The sequence below is a fragment of the Scyliorhinus torazame genome, chromosome 7 (genome assembly GCF_047496885.1).
Source record: "Scyliorhinus torazame isolate Kashiwa2021f chromosome 7, sScyTor2.1, whole genome shotgun sequence".
Lineage (NCBI taxonomy): Eukaryota > Metazoa > Chordata > Chondrichthyes > Carcharhiniformes > Scyliorhinidae > Scyliorhinus > Scyliorhinus torazame.
Genome location: NC_092713.1, coordinates 274,593,864 through 274,607,417, shown reverse-complemented (window position 1 = coordinate 274,607,417; position 13,554 = coordinate 274,593,864). Strand labels below are relative to the sequence as shown.

At 50.1% G+C, this 13,554-nt stretch overlaps 1 protein-coding gene across 18 annotated transcripts in view; it reads left to right on the top strand.

The window, feature by feature from the left end:
- Nucleotides 1–13,554, top strand: part of LOC140427048 (organic cation/carnitine transporter 2-like) — a 271,913-nt gene that overhangs the window by 116,930 nt on the left and 141,429 nt on the right. For all 18 annotated transcript variants that reach the window (XR_011948375.1, XR_011948374.1, XM_072512482.1 and 15 more), the window contains one exon: nt 11,524–11,695. Coding sequence is in view for 16 of the 18 variants with exons in the window: in XM_072512482.1 (XP_072368583.1) it covers nt 11,524–11,695 (172 nt within the window). In the remaining 2 variants the exon portion in view is untranslated. The remainder of the gene's footprint in view (nt 1–11,523; nt 11,696–13,554) is intronic.

The window sequence follows — 13,554 nt, the reverse complement described above, 5'->3', positions numbered from 1 at the left end:
TCTTATCAAGCGTTGGAGGTCTGTCAAGTGCAGTCCACATTGACCCAGCCTACCCAACACATCATGGTACTAATGAGTGATGCTGAAAATTGATGGACCTACCTTGAGTGAATCAGCGTTGACCAGCAAACAGCCATCCGGTGACATGGAAAGCGTCCGCCCTCCTCCGCAGCTCCGCATCGCTGGCAACCTCGGTGCAAATTGGAAGATCTTCAAACAAAAGTTCCAACTCTATCCAGAAGCCACCGACCTCGAGGCCGCATCGGACGCCAGGAAGATCGCACTATTCCTCTCCACAGCCGGGGACCATGCCATCCACATCTACAACTCCCTTACATTCGCTGAAGGCGAAGACAAGACAAAATTTAAAACGGTCCAACCGAGGTTCGACAGCCACTGCGACATTGAGGTGAATGAGAGCTTTGAACGGTACGTTTTCCAGCAGAGGCTTCAGGGTAAGGATGAACCTTTTCAATCTTTTCTGACCCATCTCCGCATCCTCGAGCAGTCATGTAACTATGACTCGACCACTGATTCCATGATCCAGGATCAGATCATTTTCGGGGCCCACTCCGATTCCCTTCACATTCATAATATCCATGAACATGCTAACAATCGGTACTCCCACATTAGGGCGGCAGAAACGGCAAAGCTAACCTCCCACGAGGCAGAACGGGTGCAGGGCATCGCACAAATGCAGGACTAAGTATCGACGAGAGTGGCTATTCTGCTCGCTTTTCCCGGGCCCCTGCGCATGCGTGCCACGATCGAGGGGACGGCGAGACCGACGACCAGACTGCGCAGGTGCATACGTCGTTCGACCGCACTGCGCAAACGCATGCGTGATGGCGCACTGAACGCGCTGACGTTGGCGTCATGACTTGTCCGAATTGTGGCTCAGCCCATTTAAAGCGGCAATGTCCGGCAAAATCACGACGGTGTCTAGTGTGGCAAGCTTGGCCACTACGCAGACCTTTGCAGATCTGCTCCACTGCCCAGCATCCAGCGATCCCAGCCGCGGCGCAGAAGCATCCATTCAATGCAGCAGGCCATGCCAGACTCCGACCCCGACAGCCCAACGGATCCTGATGCTGCGTGCCTCAAATTTCCATACCGGGTGGACAACATTACGAAGCATGCGCTGCCTTTCTCCAAGACAGCGAAGCACTTCCCGATCCTCAGCGTTGATCCCGACGATGGGTGGTGTGCTGTCCTCACAGTCAACAAGGCTCGCATCCAGTTCAAACTGGACACCGGCGCATCGGCGACCCTCATCTCCAAACCCGATCTCGACACCATCCGCGTCAGACCAAGCATTCTTCCAGCGGCCTGCCAGCTCCTTGACTACAATCGCAAAGCCATATCTGCCAATGGCTCATGCCAACTCAGAGTTTCCAATAAGTAATTTAAGGCGACACTGCGATTTGAGATTGTGGGACCTGACAGAGCATCCCTGCTCGGTGCTGGGGCCTGCAAACTCCTGAACTTGGTTCAGTGAGTCCACACCATGTCATCCTCACAGGCGATGGCCTCACCTGATGAGAACTTCCAGACTGAAATTGATGACATCATCACGTAATACCCAGCGTGGTCGACGGAATGGGCACACTCCCATACCAATACAAATTCCTGCTCAAACCAAACGCCACCCCTGTGATCCACGCACCACGTCGGGTGCCGGCACCCCTCAAGGACCACCTCAAGCAGCAGTTACAGGACCTCCAGGACCAGGGCACCATATCAAAGGTCACAGAACCCACAAACTGGGTCAGCTCCATGGTCTGCGCCAAGAAGCCGTCAGGGGAGCTTCGAATCTGTATCGACACCAAGGATTTAAATCGCAACATCATGAGGGAACATTACCCGATAACAAAACAAGAGGAGTTGACCAGCTAGATGACTCATGCCAAACTCTTTACGAAGCTGGACGCCTCCAAGGGGTTCTGGCAAATCCACCTGGATGCACCCAGTTGCAAGCTGTGCACATTCAATACCCCGTTCGGTCGCTACTGCTACAACCGGATGCCTTTTGGCATCATCTCTGCCTCAGAGGTATTTCACCGCATCATGGAACAGATGATGGAGGGTATCACGTGGGTGTGCGCGTGTATGTTGACGATGGCATAATCTGGTCCACAACTCTCTCAAGAACACATTGATAGCCTCAAGCAGGTATTCCACAGAATCCATGAGCATGGCCTCCGACTCAACAGGGCCAAGTGCTCGTTCGGTCAATCAGAAATCAAATTCCTTGGTGACCACATCTCACAGCAAGGCTTGCGGCCAGATGCTGACAAGGTCTCGGCGATCAACGTCACGAAGGCCCCAGAGGACAAGAAGGCAGTCCTCCACTTTCTAGGGATGTTCAACTTCCTTGGGAAATTCATTCCCAACATGGCGGCACACACCACTGCCCTCCGCCATCTCGTCGAAAAGTCGATGGAATTCCAGTGGCTGCCCGCTCATGAGAATGAATGGCGTGAGCTGAGGGCAAAACTCACCACAGACCCGGTTCTGGCGTTCTTTGACCCTACTAAAGAGACCAAAATATCCACTGTCACGAGCCAGGACGGTATTGGGGCGGTGCTCCTCCAACGGGCTGACTCCTCCTCATGGGCCCCAGTTGCGTATGCCTCCAGAGCCATGACGCCCACTGAGCAACGGTACGCTCAGATCGAGAAGGAATGCCTGGGCCTCCTAACGGGAATCGACAAATTTCACGACTATGTGTATGGCCTCCCAAAATTCACGGTTGAGACGGACCACAGGCCACTAGTCCCCATAATCCAGAAGGGTTTGATTGACATGACGCCTCGGTTACAACAAATCCTTCTCAAGCTACGCCGCTATGACTTTGATTTTTCATGCCACGGATCTCCCCAAGCTGGTCCCAACTGATCATATTCATATGCAGTTGCCTGACGGCGGCTGGGCCGCCACAGATATGGTGGTCAAGCAAGTGGCCCCAAGATCGTTCCTCGTCCGCATGGCTGATGGCTCCTTCCTATGACGCAACAGACGGGCGCTGCGCAGAGTTCCACGCCCGCCACCTAACCATGATGTCCTGCCTCACACAATGCTTCCACCGGACGTGCCCTACCACGAGGCCACCGATCTACCAGCAATCCTGCCAACCTCTGCGACCACCGCATTGGTGGCGGTCCCGCCTATCCAAGAGCAGGCGGCCCCTGATCCACCCTTGAGGTGGTCAACCAGAATTTGTCGCCTGCCGCAGAGACTAAACTTATAGACTGAACTTTTGCACAACTGTGTTACCTTATCGTTTTGACCTCTGTAAATATCATTGTTACCGTTTCATCTACCCTATATCTGCACTAGTGACACCTTCCTGTGTACATAAGGTCATTTTAGCACATTCTGTATATAGTCACGCACATATACACATCCACACGCACATGCACCTGAATATTTATTATCTCAACACACACAATACAGAACAAAAAATAAAAGGGGGAGATGTCATAATATACATCTATGTATACAATGGAGTGCAGCCAGGCAGTGATTTACACACAGGATGACCAGTAACCACACAGAACAGGATGTGGAGATGCCAGCGTTGGACTGGGGTGAGCGCAGTACGAAGTCTTACAACACCAGGTTAAAGTCCAACAGGTTTGTTTCGATGTCACTAGCTTTCGGAGCACTGCTCCTTCCTCAGGTGAATGAAGAGGTATGTTCCAGAAACATATATATAGACTAATTCAAAGATGCCAGACAATGCTTGGAATGCGACCATTAGCAGGTGATTAAATCTTTACAGATCCAGAGATGAGAACAGAACAGATGACACACAGAACAGAGCAGCCAATCACCAGACAGGATGTTGACTGCCCTGGACAGAGCGTCGGCTATGATCAGGTCTTTGTCCGGGGTTTATACGAGCTGGAAGTCGTATCGCCGGAGTTTGAGCAGAATGCGCTGGAGCGAGGTGTCATGTCGTTCAAGTCTTTTTGTATTATATTGACCAGCGGGCGATGGTCGGTCTCGACGGTGAATTGGGGAAGGCCGTACACATAATCATGAAACTTGACGACACCGGTCAAAAGGCCCAGGCACTCCTTTTCTATCTGCGTGTAGCGCTGTTCCGTGGGGGTCATGGCGTGTGACGCATATGCAACGGGGGCCCATGATGAGGCATTATCGCGTTGCAGGAGCACTGCCCCAATGCCAGATTGGCTGGCATCGGTCGAAATCTTTATCTCTTTCGCTGGATCAAAAAAGGCCAATACCAGGGCCGTGGTAAGTTTGGTTTTAGGTTCTGTCCATTCGCGCTCGTGGGCAGGAAGCCATTGGAAGTCTGTCGTCTTCCTGACCAGGTTCCTGAGAGCTGTGGTATGAGAGACGAGGTTAGGGATGAACTTCCCTCGGAAGTTGACCATGCCCAGAAATCGGAGGGCCGCCTTCTTGTCTTCTGGCTTTTTCATGGCTGTGATGGCAGCCACCTTGTCCGCATCCGGCCGCACACCCAACTGGGAGATGTGGTCCCCTAGGAACTTGAGTTCCGTCTGGCCGAAGGAGCATTTGGCTCTGTTGAGGCGTAGGCCCTGCTCCCGTATGCGTTTGAACACGCGCTGGAGGCGACTCATATGCTCCTGCGGGGTGGTGGACCAAATGATTATGTCGTCGACATAGACGCAAACACCTTCAATGCCTTCCATCATTTGTTCCATGATCCTGTGGAACACTTCTGATGCCGATATGATCCCAAACAGCATCCTGTTGTAACAATATCTGCCGAAAGGGGTGTTAAAGGGGTGGGCAGCACGGTAGCATTGTGGATAGCACAATTGCTTCACAGCTCCAGGGTCCCAGGTTAAATTCCGGCTTGGGTCACTGTCTGTGCGGAGTCTGCACATCCTCCCCGTGTGTACGTGGGTTTCCTCGGGGTGCTCCGGTTTCCTCCCACAGTCCAAAGATGTGCAGGTTAGGTGGATTTGCCATGATAAATTGCCCTTAGTGTCCAAAATTGCTCTTAGTGTTGGGTGGGGTTACTGGGTTATGGGGATAGGGTGGAGGTGTGGACCTTGGGTGGGGTGCTCATTCCAGGAGCCGGTGCAAACCCGATGGGCCGAATGGCCTCCTTCTGCACTGTAAATTCTATGATAATCTATGATTAAAGGTACACAGTTTCCTGCTGGATCTGTCGAGTTGAATTTGCCAGAATCCTTTCGAGGCGTCAAGTTTGGTGAAGAGCTTGGCGCGAGCCATCTCGCATGTGATCTCTTCGCGCTTGGGGATTGGGTAATGCTCCCTCATTATGTTGCGATTCGGATCCTTTGGATCAATGCAGGTTCCGGACTAGCCGGAAGGCTTTTTTACGCACACCATGGAACTGACCCAGTCGGTTGGTTCCGTAACTCTGGAGATCACTCCTTGTTCTTGGAGGTCCTGCAGCTGCTGCTTGAGGCGGTCCTTGAGGGGTGCTGGGACTCTGCGAGGTGCATGCACCACAGGCGTGGCGTTCTGTTTGAGTAGGATCTTGTAAGTATATGGGAGCGTGCCCATGTCTTCGAAGACGTTACGGTACTGGACAATCATGGCGTTGAGTTGCGCCCTGAAGTCAGCATCCTGGAAGGCAGGCGTGTCATCAGGAGAGAGAGAGTGAACTCTTTGAACGAGGCTTTGCAGCTTGCACGCCTGTGCGCCAAGCAGCGAGTCCTTCGAGGAGCCCACGATCTCGAAAGGAAGGATGGCTTTTCGTGACTTGTGCGTCACTTCGAGTTGGCATGAGCTGGTAGCAGGAATGATGTTGCCATTGTAGTCCAATAGCTGGCAGGCTGATGGAAGAATGGTTGGTTCGACACAAAGGCTTTGGAAAGCAGACCACGCCATGAGATTGGTGGAGGCACCAGTGTCCAGGCGGAATCGTATTTGGGACCGGTTGACCGTCAGGGTGGCACACCATTCAGCGTCTGGATCGATGCTGTATACCGACAGCCGCTGGTGTCTTTGCTTCGGGGACAGCCTGTTTTTTGTTATGACACCGACTCAAAAAGGCACCTTCGGGTCCTCGGTGTCACTGCTTGTGCGAGAGGTCGGAATCGGACTCGATGACCGTGGGTTGAATTGCCCGAACATTCCTGCGAGGCTGGCTGAAGCGATATGAATTGGCAGGCTGAGCTGCTCGACAGAAGGCAGCATAGTGGCCAAGTCTTCCACATCGTAGGCATTGTCGAGATTTTGCAGGGCATTGCCACTTTAAATGGGTGGAGCCACAGTTGCCGCACGTCGTGACGTCAGCACGTTTGCTGCGCCACCGCACATGCGCGGTGCGGTCATGCGTGGTGCGCGCCTGCGCATTACGTTCCTGCACATCGCCGTCCCCTCGTTTGGTGCGTACAAGCGCGGGAGTCCGCGAAAAGCGTGCAAAATGGCCACCCTCATCCAGGCTGAGGCCCTGGAGGTGCTCAATCACTTGGATCGTTCCGCCTCATGGGACCTTGCCGCGCTGTTTCAGCCGCTTGTATATGGGAGTACTGACTGGTGGCATTTTCATGTAGGACACAGTTCTCGATGGCAGTCGCTAGGGTGAGTTGCTTTACTTTGAGGAGCTGCTGACGTAGGGGGTCTGACTGAACACCGAAAATGATCTGGTCGCGTATCATGGAGTCGGAGGTGGGCCCATAGCTGCAAGATTGCGCAGGGATGCGGAGGTGCATTAGAAAGGATTGGAAAGATTCGTCCTTACCCTGAAAATGCTGCTGGAACACGTAGCGCTCAAAACTTTCATTCACCTCTATGTTGCAGTGAGTGTCAAATTTGAGGAGAACCGTCTTGAACTTCATCTTGTCTTCGTCATCTGAAAAGGTGAGAGAGTTGAAAATGTGGATGGCATGGTCCCCGGCCGTGGAGAGGAGAAGAGCAATCTTTCTGGTGTGCGAGGCGCCCTCCCTGTCCGTGTCTTTGAGGAAGAGCTGGAAGCGCTGTTTGAAAATCTTCCAGTTGTACCCGAGGTTGCCGGGGATGCGGAGTGGCGGCAGCGGGCTGCTGTTGTCCATGTTGAAGGATGACGGAATGCTGGCGGAAGAGGCAGATCACTTGCAGGTAGGTCTAAGAAGTGCTAGTATGCAACCACACCTGGTATCATGATGTGTTGGGTGTTCTGGATCACATACAGGTCACCAACACTTGAAGTAGTGCAACACTACTTTATTAAAAGGTTAACTACTTAAACATACTTGAACTGTGGGTAAATACAATACCAGCTTTAACTAAATACCTTTGCCTTGTCCTAACCAGTTGATGCACTCAGCACATGGTGAATGTCTGTGTTGCAGGCTGTGAGCTCTGTGCTCCGAGCTAAATGCTACTCGAATCAACGGGAACTCTGATGCCCCCTGTCTTTATAGTGTGTGTGCTCTCACTGGTGATTGGCTGCGGTGTTGTGTATGCTGGTTGGTCCCACTGTGTGTCCATCAGTGTGTGTCTGCACCATAATATACTGGTGTGTATTATGACAAGGAAGAAATTGCTCACATCCATTGGTGTGAGGTAAGTACCATATTTTATTATTATTATTTTTCAAAAAATTTAATTTAGTTGTTAGCCAGATCTTGGTAGAAAGTTAGAGGGATGGCAGGGAAGGGAGTGCAATGTTCCTCCTGCAGGATGTTTGAGGTGAGGGATGCCGTTAGTGTCCCTGCTGATTTTACCTGCAGGAAGTGCTGCCATCTCCAGCTCCTCCAAGACCGAGTTAGGGAACTGGAGCTGGAGTTGGAAGAACTTCGGATCATTCGGGAGGCAGAGGGGGTCATAGATAGCAGCTTCAGGGAATTAGTTACACCAAAGATTGGAGATAGATGGGTAACTGTAAGAGGGACTGGCAAGAAGCAGTCAGTGCAGGGATCCCCTGCGGTCGTTCCCCTGAGAAACAAGTATACCGCTTTGGATACTTGTGGGGGGGGGGACTTACCAGGGGTAAGCCATGGGGTACGGGCCTCTGGCACGGAGTCTGTCCCTGTTGCTCAGAAGGGAAGGGGGGGGAGGAGCAGAGCATTAGTAATTGGGGACTCGATAGTCAGGGGCACAGATAGGAGATTTTGTGGGAGCGTGAGAGACTCACGTTTGGTATGTTGCCTCCCAGGTGCAAGGGTACGTGATGTCTCGGATCGTGTTTTCCGGGTCCTTAGGGGAGGGGGGGGAGCAGCCCCAAGTCGTGGTCCACATTGGCACTAACGACATAGGTAGGAAAGGGGACAAGGATGTCAGGCAGGCTTTCAGGGAGCTAGGATGGAAGCTCAGAACTAGAACAAACAGAGTTGTTATCTCTGGGTTGTTGCCCGTGCCACGTGATAGTGAGATGAGGAATAGGGAGAGAGAGCAATTAAACACGTGGCTACAGGGATGGTGCAGGCGGGAGGGATTCAGATTTCTGGATAACTGGGTCTCTTTCTGGGGAAGGTGGGACCTCTACAGACAGGATGGTCTACATCTGAACCTGAGGGGCACAAATATCCTGGGGGGGAGATTTGTTAGTGCTCTTTGGGGGGGTTTAAACTAATGCAGCAGGGGCATGGGAACCTGGATTGTAGTTTTAGGGTAAGGGAGAATGAGAGTATAGCGGTCAGGAGCACAGATTTGATGTCGCAGGAGGGGGCCAGTGTTCAGGTAGGTGGTTTGAAGTGTGTCTACTTCAATGCCAGGAGTATACAAAATAAGGTAGGGGAACTGGCAGCATGAGTTGGTACCTGGGACTTCGATGTTGTGGCCGTTTCGGAGACATGGATAGAGCAGGGACAGGAATGGATGTTGCAGGTTCCGGGGTTTAGGTGTTTTAGTAAGCTCAGAGAAGGAGGCAAAAGAGGGGGAGGTGTGGCGCTGCTAGTCAAGAGCAGTATTACGGTGGCGGAGAGGATGCTAGATGGGGACTCATCTTCCGAGGTAGTATGGGCTGAGGTTAGAAACATGAAAGGAGAGGTCACCCTATTGGGAGTCTTCTATAGGCCTCCTAATAGTTCTAGGGATGTAGAGGAAAGGATGGCGAGAATGATCCTGGATAAGAGCGAAAGTAACAGGGTAGTTATTATGGGAGACTTTAACTTTCCAAATATTGACTGGAAAAGATATAGTTCGAGTACATTAGATGGGTCGTTTTTTGTACAGTGTGCAGGAGGGTTTCCTGACACAATATGTTGACAGGCCAACAAGAGGCGAGGCCACGTTGGATTTGGTTTTGGGTAATGAACCAGGCCAGGTGTTGGATTTGGAGGTAGGAGAGCACTTTGGGGACAGTGACCACAATCCGGTGACGTTTACGTTAATGATGGAAAGGGATAAGTATACACCGCAGGGCAGGAGTTATAGCTGGGGGAAGGGCAATTATGATGCCATTAGGCTTGACTTGGGGGGGATAAGGTGGAGAAGTAGGCTGCAAGTGTTGGGCACACTGGATAAGTGGAGCTTGTTCAAGGATCAGCTACTGCGTGTTCTTGATAAGTATGTACCGGTCAGGCAGGGAGGAAGGCGTCGAGCGAGGGAACCGTGGTTTACCAAAGAAGTGGAATCTCTTATTAAGAGGAAGAAGGAGGCCTATGTGAAGATGAGGTGTGAAGTTTCAGTTGGGGCGATGGATAGTTACAAAGTAGCGAGGAAGGGTCTAAAGAGAGAGCTAAGACGAGCAAGGAGGGGACATGAGAAGTATTTGGCAGGTAGGATCAAGGAAAACCCAAAAGCTATCTATAGGTATGTCAGGAATAAGCGAATGACTAGGGAAAGAGTAGGACCAGTCAAGGACAGGGATGGGAAGTTGTGTGTGGAGTCTGAAGAGATGGGCGAGATACTAAATGAATATTTTTCGTCAGTATTCACTCAGGAAACAGATAATGTTGTGGAGGCGAATGCTGAGCCCCAGGCTAATAGAATAGATGGCATTGAGGTACATAGGGAAGAGGTGTTGGCAATTCTGGACAGGCTGAAAATAGATAAGTCCCTGGGGCCTGATGGGATTTATCCTAGGATTCTCTGGGAGGCCAGGGAAGAGATTGCTGGACCTTTGGCTTTGATTTTTATGTCATCATTGGCTACAGGAATAGTGCCAGAGGACTGGAGGATAGCAAATGTGGTCCCTTTGTTCAAAAAGGGAAGCAGAGACAACCCCGGCAACTATAGACCGGTGAGCCTCACGTCTGTAGTGGGTAAGGTCTTGGAGGGGATTATAAGAGGCAAGATTTATAATCATCTAGATAGGAATAATATGATCAGGGATAGTCAGCATGGCTTTGTGAAGGGTAGGTCATGCCTCACAAACCTTATCGAGTTCTTTGAGAAGGTGACTGAACAGGTAGACGAGGGTAGAGCAGTTGATGTGGTGTATATGGATTTCAGCAAAGCGTTTGACAAGGTTCCCCACGGTAGGCTATTGCAGAAAATACGGAGGCTGGGGATTGAGGGTGATTTAGAGATGTGGATCAGAAATTGGATAGCTGAAAGAAGACAGAGGGTGGTGGTTGATGGGAAATGTTCAGAATGGAGTTCAGTCACAAGTGGAGTACCACAAGGATCTGTTCTGGGGCCGTTGCTGTTTGTCATTTTTATCAATGACCTAGAGGAAGGCGCAGAAGGGTGGGTGAGTAAATTTGCAGACGATACTAAAGTCGGTGGTGTTGTCGATAGTGTGGAAGGATGTAGCAGGTTACGGAGGGATATAGATAAGCTGCAGAGCTGGGCTGAGAGGTGGCAAATGGAGTTTAATGTAGAGAAGTGTGAGGTGATTCACTTTGGAAGGAATAACAGGAATGCGGAATATTTGGCTAATGGTAAAGTTCTTGGAAGTGTGGATGAGCAGAGGGATCTAGGTGTCCATGTACATAGATCCCTGAAAGTTGCCACCCAGGTTGATAGGGTCGTGAAGAAGGCCTATGGAGTGTTGGCCTTTATTGGTACAGGGATTGAGTTCCGGAGTCAGGAGGTCATGTTGCAGCTGTACAGAACTCTGGTACGGCCGCATTTGGAGTATTGCGTACAGTTCTGGTCACCGCATTATAAGAAGGACGTGGAGGCTTTGGAGCGGGTGCAGAGGAGATTTACCAGGATGTTGCCTGGTATGGAGGGAAAATCTTATGAGGAAAGGCTGATGGACTTGAGGTTGTTTTCGTTGGAGAGAAGGTTAAGAGGAGACTTAATAGAGGCATACAAAATGATCAGGGGGTTAGATAGGGTGGACAGTGAGAGCCTTCTCCCGCGGATGGAAATGGCTGGCACGCGGGGACATAACTTTAAACTGAGGGGTAATAGATATAGGACAGAGGTCAGAGGTAGGTTCTTTACGCAAAGAGTAGTGAGGCCGTGGAATGCCCTACCTGCTACAGTAGTGAACTCGCCAACATTGAGGGCATTTAAAAGTTTATTGGATAAACATATGGATGATAATGGCATAGTGTAGGTTAGATGGCTTTTGTTTCGGTGCAACATCGTGGGCCGAAGGGCCTGTACTGCGCTGTATCGTTCTATGTTCTATGTTCTATAATTTTTGTTCTTAAACTCATTATTCTCTTTTTACAGGGTTAGAACTCCTTGGAAAATCCATTCGGATTACATACTCCACACTGGGAGTTTGCTGTTCTTATGCATCTGGCTATATGTTCCTGCCTCTGGTTGCATACTTCATACGAAACTGGCAGTTCTTGCTTTTCACACTGTCTCTAATTGGCCTGCTGTACATCCCTTTGTGGTGGTAGGTAGGCTCGCAAACCTTATTGTTTGTCATTAATAGGTAAGTTATTGCCTTAAATTTCTTCTACTGATTTCAATTATGATCTTAAAAAAATGAGAGGCCTTCTTGAATGGGAGTAGGGTTGGGGATTCTCATTTCTACCCTCAATATCTGGAATAGAATTGTACCTCGATCCAATTCTCAGAACATTTGTGGAAATGGATAAGCTTATTAACCCATCTCCTCGGTATAATTGCTTTGACGAATTAAATTTACTGACGATTTACCTTCTGTTTGCAGGAAATTTTCAGAGAAGCAGGAATGGGAAATGTTAACCATTGGGGTAGTTCCATGTTGAAGAGATAGGCGAATGGCTAGCAGGAATATATCATCAAATATGTTTACCATCATTAATGTCTTAACAATCCTGGCGGTGGGAACAACCTGGTGTCGAAGGGAACACCAACAGCAGCACGTTCCCCTCCAAGTCACACCCAGTCCTGACTTGAACCAGATCATAGCTTCTTCATCGTCACTTGGTCGCAATCCTGACACCCTCTCCTGAATAACATGTATAAAGAACAAAGAAAAGTACAGCACAAGAACAGGCCCTTCGGCCCTCCAAGCCCGTGCCGACCATGCTGCCCGACTAAACTACAATCTTCTACACTTCCTGGGTCCGTATCCCTCTATTCCCATCCTATTCATGTATTTGTCAAGATGCCCCTTAAATGTCACTATCGTCCCTGCTTCCATCACCTCCTCCGGCAGCGAGTTCCAGGCACCCACTCCCCTCTGTGTAAAAAACTTGCCTCGTACATCTACTCTAAACATTGCCCCTCACACCTTAAACCTATGCCCCCTAGTAATTGACCCCACACCCTGGGGAAAAGCCTCTGACTATCCACTCTGTCTATGCCCCTCATAATTTTGTAGACCTCTATCAGGTCGCCCCTCAACCTCCGTCGTTCCAGTGAGAACAAACCGAGTTTATTCAACCACTCCTCATATCTAAGGCCCACCATACCAGGCAACATCCTGGTAAATCTCTTCTGCACCCTCTCTAAAGCCTCCACATCCTTCTGGTAGTGTGGTGACCAGAATTGAATACTATACTCCAAGTGTGACCTAACTAAGATTCTATACAGCTGCAACATGACTTTCCAATTCTTATACTCAATGCCCCGGCCAATGAAGGCAATCATGCCGTATGCCTTCTTGACTACCTTCTCCACCTGTGTTGCATCTTTCAGTGACCTGTGGACCTGTACACCTAGATCTCTCTGACTTTCAATACTCTTGAGGGTTCTACCATTCACTGTTTATTCCCTACCTGCATTCAACCTTCCAAAATTCATTACCTCACATATGTCCGGATTAAAATCCATCTGCCATCACTCTGCCCAAGTCTCCAAACGATCTAAATCCTGCTGTATCCTCTGACAGTCCTCATCGCTATCCGCAATTCCACCAACCTTTGTGTCGTCTGCAAACTTACTAATCAGACCAGTTACATTTTCCTCCAAATCATTTATATATACTACGAACAGCAAAGGTCCCAGCACTGATCCCTGCGGAACACCACTAGTCACAGCCCTCCAATTAGAAAAGCACCCTTCCATTGCTCCTCTCTGCCTTCTATGACCTAGCCAGTTCTGTATCCACCTTGCCAGCTCACCCCTGATCCCGTGTGACTTCACCTTTTGTACCAGTCTACCATGAGGGATCTTGTCAAAGGCCTTACTGAAGTCCATATAGACAACATCCACTGCCCTACCTGCATCAATCATCTTTGTGACCTCTTCGAAAAAGTCGATCAAGTTAGTGAGACACGACCTCCCCTTCACAAAACCAAGCTGCCTCTCATTAATACGTCCATT